The sequence below is a fragment of the Balaenoptera physalus genome (assembly GCF_965194825.1).
Source record: "Balaenoptera physalus genome assembly, chromosome: 21".
NCBI lineage: Eukaryota > Metazoa > Chordata > Mammalia > Artiodactyla > Balaenopteridae > Balaenoptera > Balaenoptera physalus.
Window position 1 is genome coordinate 27693471 of NC_138902.1, and position 16632 is coordinate 27710102.

Consider the following 16632-nt stretch of genomic DNA (forward strand, 5'->3'; position numbering starts at 1 on the left):
CACTGTCTTGGAACACAGGGCCAAGAGTCACAATTCCTTGATTTCTTCCCACCCTTTCAGATCAGATTTTCCAGGTTTAGAGGGGCCTCCATCGGGTTTTCCTTCTCCTTTTTTCAGTTGCCCTGACACAGGCACCTGTTATCAGTACTCATAGTGGACCCTTCGCCAAATTGGAGTTGTAGCCCACCTGACCCCATCTCCCCAGGAATGTCTTTGCAGGATGCCCCAGGGATTCTCTGAAAATGAATCTGGCAATGGAAATAGAGTAACTAACTGTACTCACTCTTACAAATGTGTTGTTCACCGATGTCATTTGACAACAATTACTGTTTTGAGTGTCTTGGGAAAAGGCATTCTCCCCACTGTTGGTGGAAGTGTATAAAGATTCACACATTCTGGCGGGCGCTTCGGTAGTAGCATACAAAATAAGTGTGCACCTAAACACATCTTTATTATCTGCTCTGTAAACTTTCACATACTTGAAATATGTTCACTGTAGCATTACTTACAATTGCAAAACCATGAAAACAAAGTGTCCACAAAATGTATTTTAGAATCCTACAAAGCATTTTAAAAGTATGATGAAAATTGATGATAGTGACATGGAAAGAGGTTCATACTGCTAAATGAAACACAAAAACAAGCATAGGACATGGCACAGAGTATGTGGGAGGGGTTACCTCCCAGGAGAGCAGTCGAATTAGAGAGTGAAATAAAGAGACTTCTGTTTCTTTTCATTAAAAAAAAAATTTTTTTAACCAAAAGGAATCAATTACTATATTGTTTGTATATTTAAAAAAATATTAAAATAACCTAGCCCACTGGCTTCTGTACAGAAGCCATCAAGTAGCTTGGAGGTATAACTGATAAAAAGTAGGTCTGATACAAATTTAATGTGGTATTCTCTGCACACAGACAAAATCCTTTATTTTACTATACCTAGGTTACATAATTTTATTAATAAAATTTTAAAATTACTGTTAAGTAAACCTTGTGGCAGTATCTAAAGCAGAGCATGAAAAACCATTCCTTCTAAATTTGTCATTAATGTCACTTGATAAAAAAAATTGCACCTTCCTGTTTTTCTATGCTAAACTCTGTAAAATATTAACTCTGTAAAATACTGTTGTTCAGTGCCAAAAGTTTTAAATTTGTTTTAATTTGAAGGGCAAAAAAGTTGCTCTGTAGGAAAACCAATGGAATTGTCAAAAATAAAATTATAAAAAATTCTTCAGTAAAAGTTACACTTCTGTTTTCTAACTAACTTGGCAAAGCTGCAACTGGTTATTTAAAAAATTTTTTCCAAGTATTTTACACAAAATGATACACCAAAGGATAATCACTTTGGTTAAAATTCTAATAAACGACTTGAAAATTTTATTAGTAGCTCTTCTCTGTGTTTTTAGTGCTGAATTTGTCACTGTTTTAAGTAGCTTAGTTGAAAAAAGTTAAAAGTGCTTGTACTCAACTCTTGAAATCTAGGATCTAGCTGGATAGCCTATCAATTCTATGATTTTAAAAAAAGAAAAAAAAATAGGAGCTATAATCTCTTCTCCTAAACAAGCACTTAACGATTTTAAAAAAATCCATCATACTAGCTCTTGGCATACTGAGAGCTTAAGGAGATGATAGAAAAATATTTTCAGTATCAGATTATTTTGGCCATGGCAGATTTTCAACGTGAAAATGATTTGAAAAATATAAATTTTTACCTGGCTGCGAAGACAGCGATATTGTTTAGTACATACTGATTTGTTATAGATTCCCTTATTCCATCTAGCAACTGTAAATTAATGGGAAAAAATACATAATACTGAAAATCTATTTTCTACAGTCAAGACGATAAACTTAATTCTCTACTGATAATGACAGGGCAAGCCAATCATTAGGTGTTAGGTACACAAGGAAATATTTATTTTCAGTAACTAAGATGGAAAGTCTTACTTATTCTATTTGGTGATAATGGTTCATTGTACCTGAGTATGTGAAGAACAGAAACTGTTATTAACATCGTTTTTTCTCCTTGGTCATTGCTCCCGTGGGTAATGAGGTTTCACTAACCCACACACGCCTGGGCATGCATGGTCTTGCAAGTTGACATGTTAGAATACCCATCTCTTATCATAATATTTTGAAATAATGCTCTCACCCCAGTCTCATATCTGTATGTGGAAGTTGAAATTATTTGTTTAGCCCAGTGGGCTACTGTAGAGCATAATTTGAATTGATTATGTTTTCCTGAGACTGAAATAGGGTTGGCATTGAACTCAGGTGCTACATATTTTCAAACTTAAACAAATTTACTGTCAGTGTGGAAGATACACATATGTATTATACAGATGTTATCTGTGTATAAAAATAACGTCCATTTGCAACTGACGGGCTATTTGGAGGCATCCGAGCTAGCTGCCCATGACTGCTTTAACAGTGCGCATGCTTTCTGCAAATTAGTGTGTCGTCATTATTTTGAAATACTTATTAAGAAAACTTTTGAGTAGATTCACCCATGCATGTCTGTGAATAAAGAAAACTACAACGGTTCTGACGTCTCCAACAGCACCTGGAGGTCGGCTGCTACCTAACTGCCTCCTAACCTGAGATGCAGTTTAAATCTGGATTCATAAAGCTAGAAGAAACCTTGGAGAAAACTGGGGTTAAACCCTCACTTGACAGAGGCAGACCTGAGGGTGTTGGAAGGCTTGGTGGCTTGTCCCAGGGCACGCAGCTGCGATGAAAGGCCTCCGGGTTCACTTTCCACCCAGAGCTCTGTGATGGTGCTTTCCAACCTTTTCGCATGCCATGGTGCACACAGAAAATGACAGTGTTTTAAGACACACTGAGGTAAACTGGAGGGGACAAGGGACTTCATGAAAAATTCATGACATTTTCTATTAAAAAGTTATGAAACGTGTAAATTACAGAAGATTTTTAAACAAATTAATCGAATCTTGTTTTCAACACAAATCCTCTTGTAATTCTCCTTGCTTCACTGAGATAATACTAGCGTCACTGCAGTCGCACCGCCTGTCGGGGGGAGAAGCTGCCTCTGGACACACACACTCGGTTGATACCACTGAGTTAGGGTTAGTCATGTAAGACTGTGACCATTTAGTCTTAAGTTGAATAACCCACCTCCATAACCCTTGTAATGTTAATTCAAATATTACATTCAGCTCGAATTTCTCCATAACCCCACCCTCAAACCAACACGTGAGGTACACACTCAGCCAGCACACATGACTGCTGACTGACACTTCTTCCAATGACTGTTTACTGAGTGTCACGAATACAGCTGACATTATACAGAAATGAAGTAGCTACAGTCTTGCCCAACTGGCATACATTTCAAAACTGTGAAGGTCTGAAAGGTTAACAAGTCCTATCAGCACTTCTCATAGATTTCTGAAAAACATTTTTAGTAACTATACTTAGTTAAAAAAAATACATATTTGATCAGAAGGAAAAACTAAAAATCTATTTATTAAATGAATGATACTTATGAGAGTTTAAAAGAACAGTTCACTTCCCATTTTCCACTAGTCTTTGACCTGCTTATTTACTATTGATTCATAGAACCCGGGACTGTTTTTGAAATGTATTTAATAACTTCCTGGGGTTAGTGGGTGGTAGGTTAATTATGAAAAAGGAAACACTTCAATTCTGAGTATAAAAGACTGCCTTGCATACCGGTTACTTCAAGAACCCAAAAAGTACTTCTATTCAGAGTCAAAAGCCCATGTGCTGCCCATGAAGAGAAACATACAGCTGAATGCCTGTCTCATCCCCCGCCAACCAAAATTAGTGAAATACACTGCTGTCACAGACAGCAAAAACAATGGTATATTAATTTTAATAGTAAGAGCCAGGAAGAAAAGACAAAAACATACAAATATGTAGATAAAAGTGAAACACTGAATAATGTGGACTATTTATTACACAGATGTACAGGATTCTGTGCTCACAGAGAATCTTGCTTTATTCCATGGGGGTGGGTCCCACAATAGTTTTAATTGCCCATCCCCATCCCCAAATGAATCAGACTGAAATGAATCACTGTAAATTCTGGATGACTGTTGCACTTCACTAAAAGGAGTTATCTGTATATAAGGAAAGTCAACCATTACGGCAAAAATAGCCTGTGAATTGTAAACATACCAAGCAGGACAAGCTCACACCTCAAAGAGAACCTGCCCTGAGTCTCAGTCTTTGGAAGGAGATCAGACAGCTGTACTTCTCAGCCCCGTGTGAGCTCCCATCTTGATGTCATACAGGGCGCATCCTACAGGCCAGGTGTGTGCTCACCAACCTATACAGGGGTCTGGGCAGTCCCGCAGGTATGTTTCAAATTGGCCTTTGGTAACGTCTATCAAGGCTGTGTATACCGTCAGCTGAAAGAAAAGTTATTTTTACTTTAAGGATGTTTTCAATTCTAAGATGACCTGCCTCATATTAGCATTTCTTGTGGAATTGCTTATTAAGTTTCTTAACATTAAATAATTAATATATAATATATATGTGAAAAGACACAAAGTAAGTATCATATAATATAAAGATCCAAAAATTAGTAAGTCAATAACAACTAAAACAACTGACTTCAGTAGAACCATTATTCCAGGGCAGGATATAAACAGGCGTGGGAGAGAATCTTCAGTTCTTTACAAGGTCTTAATTCTGAGCAGTATACTGCTTCACCACCAAAGCTTTAAGACTCACTTAACCCTCCTCAATGCACATTTTACAAAGACTAACGGTGTACTATGGAGTCTAAACAGTTTAGCTTCGGCTATCCTTATCCTGAAAGCATTTCTCACGCAGTGAGGGAAACTATGCAGGCATGCAGAAGGCACACACCCACCCCCCACAGGATGTGTAAGTAACCCAACTGTGAGCTCACACGAAGATGGTGTGGGCAAAATGAGAAGTATGGTGGGGTCAGTGGGCATAAGGAAGGCTTCCCTCAGGGGCCAGGTTCTCAGTCACATGCTAATGAACAGGACAGTTTGTTCTGGCAGAGGTGATGGAAGCACACTGATTTTAGGGAGGGTTTAGGAAAAGGACCAAGGAAAAGAAGAGAAGGAACAAATGGGGAAAATCAGGAATCAGAAATACACAAGAAGGGGCTATTGGCTATTGGCAAATTGGATGATCAGGACACTTCTGCATATTTTAGCTATAGAGAAGGGGTAAGATAAAAGGATGTAATAACGTTTAAGAGAAACCCTAATCCACTAAGAAAGAAAGCTGTCTGAAAACACACTTCAGACTTTGTCAAGTATCAGGTGCAGCATACAACATTCGATTCCCCACAGACAGAGAAGTCAAGACTGACATGCTAGACTCAGTCCAAATGCCATGTAAGTAACGCTGGAAATAACACTCTGCCCAAACTGGATTATCAAGCTGCAGTGACCAACTTCTTTGTCACATTCCAAGAGTTACGGTTTTGGTCACACAAAAACATTTTAAAAAGCAGCCTTAAACTGAACATGACTTGGGATTCTAGCTCTGATTAATCCAAGACAACAGGGAAAGATAAAACATGGGAGCAAATTCTTTTCCTAAAAGCAAATTAATTAATTATTTATTTAAAAAAATACCTTGTTGAGGACAGGTTTTGTTGACAGGACATCGTACATGGTTGCAAATGAGATATTCTAAAACACAAAAATAGTTCTTTTCAGTACATTAAATACAGATGTTGGCAGCCTTATCCACACAAATGGGTCATTAGACCAAGACATTCTTCAATCAACCTCCCCCCTTCCCCATAAAAGAATTTCCCTTGGGGTCACTGTTACAGGTGATGATTCTAATATATCACATTTTCTTTCTTTCTCTTCCTCCCCTCTTAAATTCTTGCCATTCAACTCCACAGAGTGGTGTCCAGCATTAACTAAGAAACAAAAAAGTACGGCAAAATTTTGCTCTTTACCTTAAAAACAAAACAGAAACTCGGTTGGGACTGTCCAGAGACACTGACTAACAGGAGGTTTATAAATTCTACAAAGGCCGATGAAAAATGCCAGAATGGAGATAACCTTTAATAGTCACCACTTCTTTCTGTATATGACACTGTGAATGTACCTCTTGAGTTGTCCGGTTTAGGCACATCTTTGCAGGTGTTCTGCGATTATCAAGGAAGAAGGGATTTTTCCAACGGTCATAATTTGTTTGTACCACATACCATATACCCTGCTTGGGGTCGAGTCTAGATACAAAAAGAGAGATTCCTCCTAGGTTTCATGCCTTAAACCTGTACATACGTCAGTCTATGCTTTACTGTCTGCTTATTTTGCTTTAACAAAGGCACTTACTCATATATATCCAAAGACTGTACTCTGTCTCGTGTAATCACACAACCCTGCCCAGACTTGTTGCCTCCCAGGATAAAGTATGCTGGGGCCAATATCTTGGTTTTGGTCAATATAGTCTTGGCTTCTTCATAACTATATAGAAACATTTGAAACAAAGGAAACATTTTTAGTTGACTTGGAATGGGAATTTTTTAGCTGTGGAAACAAAGGGGAAACAAATATCTGAGGAACACATTTTTTTTAAAAAGGATAGTGAACAACGGCTCAGGAAGAAACAATCCCTGACTCCTGTGTGGTGAAACACTGAGATCTGAAATGTTCTCTCTAACCTGAAGGACAAAAAAAACGGTCTCAAGAGATAACCTTTCACCCTTACAGTCTATACCTTTCACTCAACAACAGAACTAGGAAAAATAATATATATTATATATATATATATATATATATATATAATAAGTGATCACAACGCACCAAGCTGATCTCCCTGTGCTATGCAGCTGCTTCCCACTATCCATCTGTTTTACATTTGGTAGTGTATATATGTCCATGCTGCTCTCTCACTTCGTCCCAGCTTCCCCTTCCCCCTCCCCGTGTCAAGTCCATTTCCTACATCTGCGTCTTTATTGCTGTCCTGCCCCTAGGTTTGTCAGCACCATTTTTAAAAAAATATAGATTCCATATATATGTGTTAGCATACGGTATTTATCCTTCTCTTTCTGACTTACTTCACTCTGTATGACAGACTCTAGATCCATCCACCTCACTACAAATAACTCAATTTCGTTTCTTTTTATGGCAGAGTAATATTCCATTGTATATATGTGCCACATCTTCTTTATCCATTCATCTGTTGATGGACACTTAGGTTGGTTCCATGTCCTGGCTATTGTAAATAGTGCTGCAATGAACATTGTGGTACATGACTCTTTGAATTACGGTTTTCTTAGGGTATATGCCCAGCGGTATTGCTGGGTCATATGGTTTTCTCAGGGTATATGACCCAGTGGTATTGCTGGGTCGTATGGTAGTTCTATTTTTAGTTTTTTAAGGAACCTCCATACTGTTCCCCATAGTGGATGCACCAATTTACATTCCCACCGACAGTGGAGGGTTCCCACTTTTCTCCACACCCTCTCCAGTATCTTATTGTTTGTAGATTTTTTGATGGTGGCCATTCTGACCGGTGTGAGGTGATACCTCATTGTAGTTTTGATTTGCATTTCTCTAATGATTAGTGATGTTGAGCATCCTTTCATGTGTTTGTTGGCAATCTGTGTATCTTCTTTGGAGAAATGTCTGTTTAGGTCTTCTGCGCATTTTTGGATTTGGTTGTTTGTTTTTTTGATATTGAGCTGCATGAGCTGCTTGTATATTTTGGAGATTAATCCTTTGTCAGTTGCTTCATTTGCAAATATTTTCTCCCATACTGAGGATTGTCTTTTCATCTTGTTTATGGTTTCCTTTGCTGTGCAAAAGTTTTTAAGTTTCATTAGGTCTCATTTGTTTATTTTTGTTTTTATTTCCATTTCTCTAGGAGGTGGGTCTAAAAGGATCTTGCTGTGATTTATGTCACAGAGTGTTCTGCCTATGTTTTCCTCTAAGAGTTTTATAGTGTCTGGCCTTACATTTAGGTCTTTAACCCACTTTGAGTTTATTTTTGTGTATGGTGTTAGGAAGTGTTCTAATTTCATTCTTTTAGATGGAACTGTCCAGTTTTCCCAGCACCACTTACTGAAGAGGCTGTCTTTTCTCCATTGTATATTCTTGCCTCCTTTATCAAAGGTAAGGTGACTATATGTGCATGGGGGTATTATGATTTAAATGAAGATATTATACAAATTTTTCTTTTCTGTATGGGTGGGGATTTTTTTTTTACACCAAGAAAAATTCATAGATGCCCTTCATAGGGGCACTATCCCCAGAACTTTTTAAATAAATCATTTCATTTTCTTGCTATAAACATACACATACAAAACATGAAGAATTCCATGAGTGTCAAAGGTTCACCTAAGAAATTCTGAAATAGTTCCTCAGTGGAAGATAAAGCTGGGAAATACTTTAATATGAGTAATTTAAAGAAAACTATATTAAAAGGATCATACAGCATGATGCAAAGATGGTTCAACATCCACAAATCAATCAATTTGATACACCCATTAACAAAATGAAGGATAAAAATATGATCATCTTAATAGGTGCAGAAAAAGCATTTGACAAAATTCAACGTCCATTTATTCAACATCTCAAAAAAGTGGGTATAAAGGAAACATACCTCAACATAATAAGGGCCATATATGACAAGCCCACAGTTAACATCATACTCAGCAGTGAAAAGCTAAAAGCTTTTTCTCTAAGATTAGGAACAAGACAAAGTTGCCCACTCTTGCCATTTTTATTCAATACAGTATTGGCAGTATTAGCCAGAGTAATCAGGCAAGAAAAAGAAATAAAAGGTATCCAAATCAGAAAGGAAGAATTGGAATTGTCACTATCTGCAGATGACATAATACTCTATATAGAAATCCCTAAAGACTCCACCAAAAAAACTGTTAGGAATAATAAATTCAGTAAAGTTGCAGGACACAAAATCAGTATACAAAAATCAGTTGTGGTTCCATACACTAATAACGAACTATCAGAAAGAGAAATTAAGAAAACAATCCCATTTACAATTACATTAAAAAGAATAAAATAGGGCTTCCCTGGTGGCACAGTGGTTAAGAATCCTCCTGCCAATGCAGGGGACACGGGTTCGATCCCTGATCCGGGAAGATCCCACATGCCACGGAGCAACTAAGCCCATATATCACAACTACAACTACTGAGCCTGCGCTCTAGAGCCCACGAGCCACAACTACTGAGCCCACGTGCCACAACTACTGAAGCCCATGTGCCTAGAGCCCGTGCTCCACAACAAGAGAAGCCACTGCAATGAGAAGCCCGCTCACCGCAACTAGAGAAAGCCCACACACAGCAACGAAGACCCAATGCAGCCAAAAATAAATAAAGAAATGTATATATATATTAAAAAAACTCTATAAAAAAGAATAAATACATGGGAATAAATTTAACCAAGGAGGTGAAAGACCTGTACAGTGAGAACTATAAGACACTGTTGAAAGAAGCAGAAGGAGACACAAATGAACAGAAAGATACTCCACTGTCATGGACTGGAAGAATTAATGTTAAAATGTCCAAACTACCCAAAACAATCTACAGGTTCATGGCAATCCCTATCAAAACTCCAAAGGCATTCTTCACAGAAACAGAACAATCCTAAAATTTGTGTGGAATCACAAAAGGCCCTGAATAGCCAAAGCAATCTTGAAAAAGAAGAATAATTATATTCCACACTGTATTACAAAGCTATAGTAATCAAAACAATGGTACTGGCATAAAAACAGACACATAGATCAATGGAACAGAATAGACAGCCCATAATTAATTTATGAAAAAAGAACCAAGAATATACATTGGAGAAGGACAGTCTCTTCAATAAATGGTGTTTGGGAAACTGGACAGCTACATGCAAAAGAATGAAACCAAACCACGATCTTACACCATACACAAAAATCAAAATGGATTAAAGACTTAAATGTAAGACCTGAAATCGTAAAACTCCTAAAGGAGAACACAGGCAAAAAGCTCCTTGACACTGGTCTTGGCAATGAGTTTTTGGATTTGACACCAAAACAAAGGCAACAAAGACAAAAATAAACAAGTGGGAATACCTCAAACTAAAAAGCTTCTAAACAAATAAAACCGTCAACAAAATGAAAAGGCAACCCAGTGAATGGGAGAAAATATTTGCAAATCATATATCTGATAAGGGGTTAATATCCATAATATATCTGGAACTCATACCACTCAATAGCAAAAAAAAGACAACCTGATTAAAAAATGCACAGAGGATCCGAATAGACATTTTTCCAAAGATGGCCAACAGGTGCACGAGAAGGTGGGAAATGCAAATCAAAGCCACAATGAGGTATCTCACATGTCAGACGGGCTATTATCAAAGAGACAAGGGGTAACAAGTGTTGGCCAGGGCGGGGAGAAAAGGGAACCCTTGTGCACTGTTTGTGGGAATGTAAATTGGTGCAGCCACTATGAAACCACGAGTATGGAGGTTCCTCAAAAAGCTAAAACCACCATTACCACCACCACCAGTCCCACTTCTAAGTATTTATCTGAAGGACATGAAAACACTAACTCAGAAAGATGTCTGCAGCCCCACATTTACCGCAGCACTATTTACACTAAGCCAAGTTATGGAAACAACCTAAGTGTCCATCTAAGGACAGATGGATAAAGAAGATGTGGTACATATACACAGAGTATTACTTAGCCAAAAAAAAAGAATGAAATCTTGCCATTTGTGACAACACGGATGGACCTTGAGAGCATTTTGCTAAATGAAATAAATCAGAGAAAGACAAATACCATGTGATCACACTTATAAGTGGAATCAAAAAACAAACAAAAGAATTCATAGATACAGAGAACAAACTGGTGGTTGACTGGGGGCGGGTGGTGACAGGTGGGCAAAATGGGTGAAGGGTCAAAAGGTACAAACTTGCAGTTATAAAATAAGTATAAGTCCTGGGGATGTCATGTATATCATAGTGACTACAGTTAATAATACTGTACTGCATATTTGAAAGTTGCAAAGAAAGGAAATCTTAAAAGTTCTCATCAAAAGGAAAAAGAAATGTGTAACTACATGTGGTGATGGACGTTAACTAGACTTATTGTGGTGATCATCATGCCATATATACAAGTATCTAAACATCTTGTAGTACATCTTAAACTAATATGTCAATCGTATCTCAAGAAAAAAATAAAATAACAAATATTAAATCTGATAATAAAGCAACCAGATTACCTTGTGCTGTTTTCCAGAACTGATCTAATGATGAACCCTATCCACTTGGCATCTTTCTTTCCCAAAATCCATTCTATGACACCTGGAAGAGATCAAACACACACAGTGTCACAGGTCCTAGAAGAGATTAAACTATTAACCAGAAGGCACAGTAGCCCTCCTCTTAAAACAGCTATGAAATTCCCATTTTATTTAAGAACTCTCTACTCACCCATAAAACCGCCATTTGTACTGAAACGCTCATTGAGCGTAAGACTAAATAGTCCCTGGAAAGAAAACAAAGCAACGTCAGAAACCTCAACCATCCTGTTTAAGGCCCTCTCACTGTGCCATTTTACACTGTTATATCAGGTCCTGGATTGGGGAATTGAGCCGGGGTCGGGGGAGAAAAATCAAAACCATGATACTATCACCTTCTATTAACAGAGCTTTTTTAGAAGTTCAAAGCATTTTTCACATGTACTGTGTGAGGTAAGTAGGTGGGATGTTGTTGGCCACAATTTTCTGACCAGGAAACTTACGTGCAGAGACTTAATGACTAACTTGCTTGAGGGGCAGACCCATGGCCAGATTCCAGATTTACACTCCCAGCCCTTGAGACCCACCACATGCTTTATCTCCACAAAAGGCTCCGAAACCTCCACTTCCTACTCTTCTCTACCACGTGAGCTCAAACCTAAGAAGGAAGGCAACAAGTACAATGCCATGAACTGGGGCTTCATATGCTTTTTAGGTCCTCATTTCCTTAGACTCCACCTTTCGCAGAGAGCTACCTGTAAAATTATGTAACAATAGATTCCTTACTGGTTTGAATCCTGTTAACATGCCCACATAGCCAGCAAAGCCTGCCGCCTTGAAGACAGTTTTACTGTTTCTTTGGAAGTCCAAATTCACTGTTAAAGGTTTTAGTTCCTCAGTTATGACCCAGGTATTATTATTTACATTCCACCTACAAAAGACAAATTTCAGTGACATTTAATAACAATGATAATAATGATGAATATGATAATGATGGTCAGGCATTACACCATGTGCTTTATCTACCTAATCCCTAATGATCAATCCTCACAAGGATTTTTCAATATGGGTAGTTTTAGCCTCCATTTTCCACATGATAAAACTGAGGCTCAGAGAAGTTAAGTAACTCCCCCAACATGACACAGCCTATATTAGCAAACCCCAGGTTAGTATTTAGGTCTCTAATTACAAAGCCCTGTTATATTTTTTTCAGAAAGGTCAAGAAGACACATGAAATAGAATGCTACTCTTCCTTCTAAGCAATAAACTAGACGTGCATCTAGGGCCTTCAAGCATGCTCCAGATTTCTGTTCACTGGGTGCACCTCAGCTACAAACTCTCAAATAACTGAATAAGACTGTGCCCACCTGGTCTCAAAACTAAGGAATCTAGGATCTCTACTTCTGGTCATATTCTGGGAATGACTTGGGACTTACTTTTCATCAGTGTAATACAACCTACTCTTCTTAGGGACTGAGACACACCACATTTTTTACTTACCCAAGAAATACTCCAAAATCCATGTTTCGCGCATGTAGTAGATGACCTAATTCAAAGTAAGCAGAAGAGACATGTAACAGCAACTATGACAGTATGATTGATTCTAAACCAAAGCTGGACACTTAATTTTGGTTAAGTGATATTCCCAACTGTTCAATCCAACAATAAGAATTAAGCAGCATCTCGTATCATAGGCTGTAACAAGATCAAACTGCTGTCCCTGTCACATTGGCCAGATTCCCCCCCAATACCTGAGAGCACAGGGTTCCAGAAAACTGAGACTGGAATATGGGACAAGGGTAGGTGGTCATTTTGTGGTTCGCTATGACACAGTCCTACTCAGACACAGCTATCTCAGCCTCATCTAATGCAACTTACCAACATGCTTCCCTTCAGGGATTGTCACCTACAGCTATACCCAGAGTACAGGTCAAAAATAAGAGTGAATCAGGGTAAATCATCCTGTGCCTTGTACACTGGGGACTTGTCAGGAAAAACATGGAAAAGTGAGCACAGGGTCCCTTGGCTGGAAAATGATGGGAGAAAGTCTGTCCTGCCCCTGTGAGTACTTATATCAAATCATAAATAGGGGTATAAGTAGACTATGAAGAATAGTAAGAATGTTTATAATCCTGAAACACTTCTTCAAAGAGTTTGCATACCTGAATTAAACTTTAGTAGGCATTACAGTGGTCTTAAAATAAGAATAGCTTTCAATTCACTTTCAAAAACTTACCAAGGTCTGTAAAACCATATGCAACATGCACATGGTATTTACATAGTAAGCCTGTATTTTACAAGTTCTAATTTCATTTATTTAAAGATTTTTCTTCTACTTTGTACCACCCACCTTCCCTCAGCACACGTTTATTTACCTTCTTTGTCTTCTGTTATTATTGAAGTACAAATGGTAAAAAATTCATAGAAAATATTGAATGATATAATCTCTCCTATGAGAAAAGACAGGAAAATTTTGGTCAATATACAGAACCATGACGTTGTTAGAAAATTCTTTTTTAAGAAAAGGTTGAAATATCATCGCCGTGTGAGTTTTTGCCTGGGCATACGTAAGTGTCCGCAGACAGTCTGAGTGAGTCTGAATGGCTGGTTGGGTGGATGTCTCACTAGCCTGTACTCTCTGCAGACTCAAGATGAAACGAGTCCCCAGAGAAGCAGCTATTGGACAAGCTGAACCCCTGGGCATGTTGGAATTATACGGCAACATAATGTTCACATTTTTCGTCAATATGCTTCATTTTAGTTTTCTTTGGAGGGCTCAAATATGATAATTTAATACATCTGGGTGTTGGTTGGATGCCGAAAATGTATTTTGCCCAGGTTTTCAGAGTGTGACTAATATTTCTAAGGTGAGAAAAGAGACAGTAAAATAAGTGTTGAGCTTATCAAGAAATTCCATTGTAAAACATTCTAATTTTTGAACATTTTTCCTAACCTGTACAATAATGATACCACTCAGCCTTTAATTTGAAGGTATACAACATACTTTTTCTCTGTTCCATTTCATGTTAACATGTTAAGCTTAATATGTTTTTTTCCCACCCTAATGTTTATTTTATTTCCATTTGACTTCTATTTTGGTGAAATTCCACTCTAATTTTATTATGACTCATCTGTTAACCTTCTCAATCCATTTTTCTCTTGAGATATTTATACGTGGTATTCATTTGCTAGAGTCCTTTACATAATAAAGGAATTAAAGACATTTCTCATATAGACTGAAAAAATATATTTCTAGTATGTTAATTATATTTTTAAAGAAGCAAAAACAAAAAAATCTAGCCACTTTTGTTGATAAATACTATTGATTTTTAGAAATTCTCAGTCATCTCTTGTAAAACCAAGGTATATAGAGTTTACTTAAAGTAACAACTCTATTGATTTGATGGCTTAAAAATAAAACTTTGGGGCGGCAGAAAAAGTCTTTTTCCTTAAATTAAGTGCTATAAATTGGAAATGGAAATTTTAAAAATAGCTTCCAAAAACATCAATACTTAAGGATATGATGATTATGAAGAATATGATAAATGATATAACAAAGGATCTGATGAATGAATGATATGCAAGACCTCTTCCCTGAAAATAAAAAATACTGCTCAGAGAAATCAATAACCTAAATAAATGCTGAAATCTCATATACCAAGTTTGTGGCTTGGAAAACTCAGTATTATAATCCCACTGAAAATATCAGTAGGCTTTTTTGTCAAGTTGATTCTAAAATTTATGTGGAAATGCAAAGGGTCTAGAATACCTAAGAGAATTTTAAAGAAAAAGTTAGAAAACTTACACTACCTAATATTAAGACTTACTATAAAGCTTTAGTAATTGCAGTAGCATGGTATTGGTGTAAGGAAAGACAAACAGACAAATGAAACGAGGGTGGAAAGTCCCCAAATAGAATCAGATACATGCAATCATGTGTTTATATCAAAGGCACCACTGCAATTTACTGAGGGAATGATAGTCTTTTTAATAAACGGTGTTGTCAATTGGAAAAAACTTGAACCTTGATCCCTAACTCATACCATATGCAAAAGTTAACTCAAGATATACAATGGGCCTATATGTAAAAAGTAAACAAAAAACATACAGAAGAAAACATAGAAGAATATGTTTGGGGGTAGGCAAAGATCACTTAAATGGGCATAAAAAGCACTACCCATCAAAAAATTGAAAAACTGGACTGCATTAAAATTAAGAATTTCTGTTCATCAAAAGACACCAATAAGAAAATAAATGCAAGCTACAGTGTGGGAGAAGATGTTCGGCATACATATATCTGACAAAGGACCTGTATCAGTATACATATAAAGAATTCCTTCAAACCAATAAAAATGGGTATTAGATTTAACAAGCACAATGAAGGAAGGAGGGAGGGAGGGAGGAAGGGAAGAAGAAAGGAAGGAAGAAAGGAAAAGGTCAATAAACTGTTCAATCTCATTAGTCATCAGGGAAATGCAAATTAAACAATAATGGGCGAATATAACACACTCGACAAAATGGCCCAAATAAAAAAGACTGAGACTATCACGTGGAGAGTTAGCAAGTGGAGAAAACGAAAACTCTTGTACTAGGTTGACTGTCAGTGGGTACAATCACTTTGGAAAACTGGCTGGCAGAGTGTACAAGGCTAAACATATAGCTACCCTATGACCCAGGACATAGCGCAGAGAAATGAGTGCGTATGCCCATCAAAGCACATGTACAAGAGTGTTCATAACTGCTTTATTCTTAATATCCCAAATCTGGAAACAAAAAATATCCTATTCATACAATAGCCTACTACCTATAATGATAAGTGCAAGAAACCAGACAACAGTTCATACTGTTCGGCTCTATTTGTAAGACGTTCAAGAGGCAAAATTAATCTACAGTGAAGTCAGAATAGTGGTTAACAGAGGACTCAGAACTGTGTGAAAGTGCAGGATGGAGCATGCTGGATTGCTGGAATTTATTTCTGTATCTTGTTCTGAGTTGTGATTACATGTATGTATGCGTTTAAAAAATTCTACTGTATACTTAAGATCTGTGCACTTTATTGTATGTATACCATACCTCAATAAAAAAATTTTAAGTACTTTATTCAATTTTTTAAAAGCTGTGAAGTGAACTTTACCTAAAGGTATTTCAGTAACTGCTGCAATCCCCTTCATTTCCTCCTCGAAAGGCCCAGGAAAGTTGCCAAGTAGACCAGGCTGAAAAACAAATACATTAACAGTCATTCAGCCTAAAGTGTGGCTTTGAGATTTGGTTCTTTTACATATAATTTGTACTAGCTATTGCTGCCATAATAGGTGATCAAAGCTTACTTTTGAAAGCACTTTCACATCATGTATTTCTAAAAGATTCTATGTAATACTCAATATTGGGCCCCTATAATTCTTGCTTGTGTACCCC

General features: G+C 37.2%; 1 protein-coding gene across 2 annotated transcripts in view; it reads right to left on the reverse strand.

Annotated features, from left to right (window-relative positions):
* Positions 1-3834: 3834 nt before the first annotated feature.
* The window catches only part of ASAH1 (N-acylsphingosine amidohydrolase 1), a 42698-nt gene continuing 29900 nt past the window's right edge, over positions 3835-16632 (reverse strand). Inside the window, exons 5-14 of one of the 2 annotated variants that reach the window (XM_082444526.1) lie at positions 16352-16430; positions 13593-13667; positions 12718-12763; positions 12004-12148; positions 11411-11465; positions 11200-11281; positions 6315-6446; positions 6085-6208; positions 5598-5654; positions 3835-4388 (exon numbers count right to left, since the gene is read on the reverse strand). In XM_082444526.1, coding sequence (XP_082300652.1) covers positions 4299-4388; positions 5598-5654; positions 6085-6208; positions 6315-6446; positions 11200-11281; positions 11411-11465; positions 12004-12148; positions 12718-12763; positions 13593-13667; positions 16352-16430 — 885 coding nt within the window. In that variant the 3' untranslated portion in view covers positions 3835-4298. The remainder of the gene's footprint in view (positions 4389-5597; positions 5655-6084; positions 6209-6314; positions 6447-11199; positions 11282-11410; positions 11466-12003; positions 12149-12717; positions 12764-13592; positions 13668-16351; positions 16431-16632) is intronic. The other variant, XM_082444527.1, reaches the window with a different exon arrangement.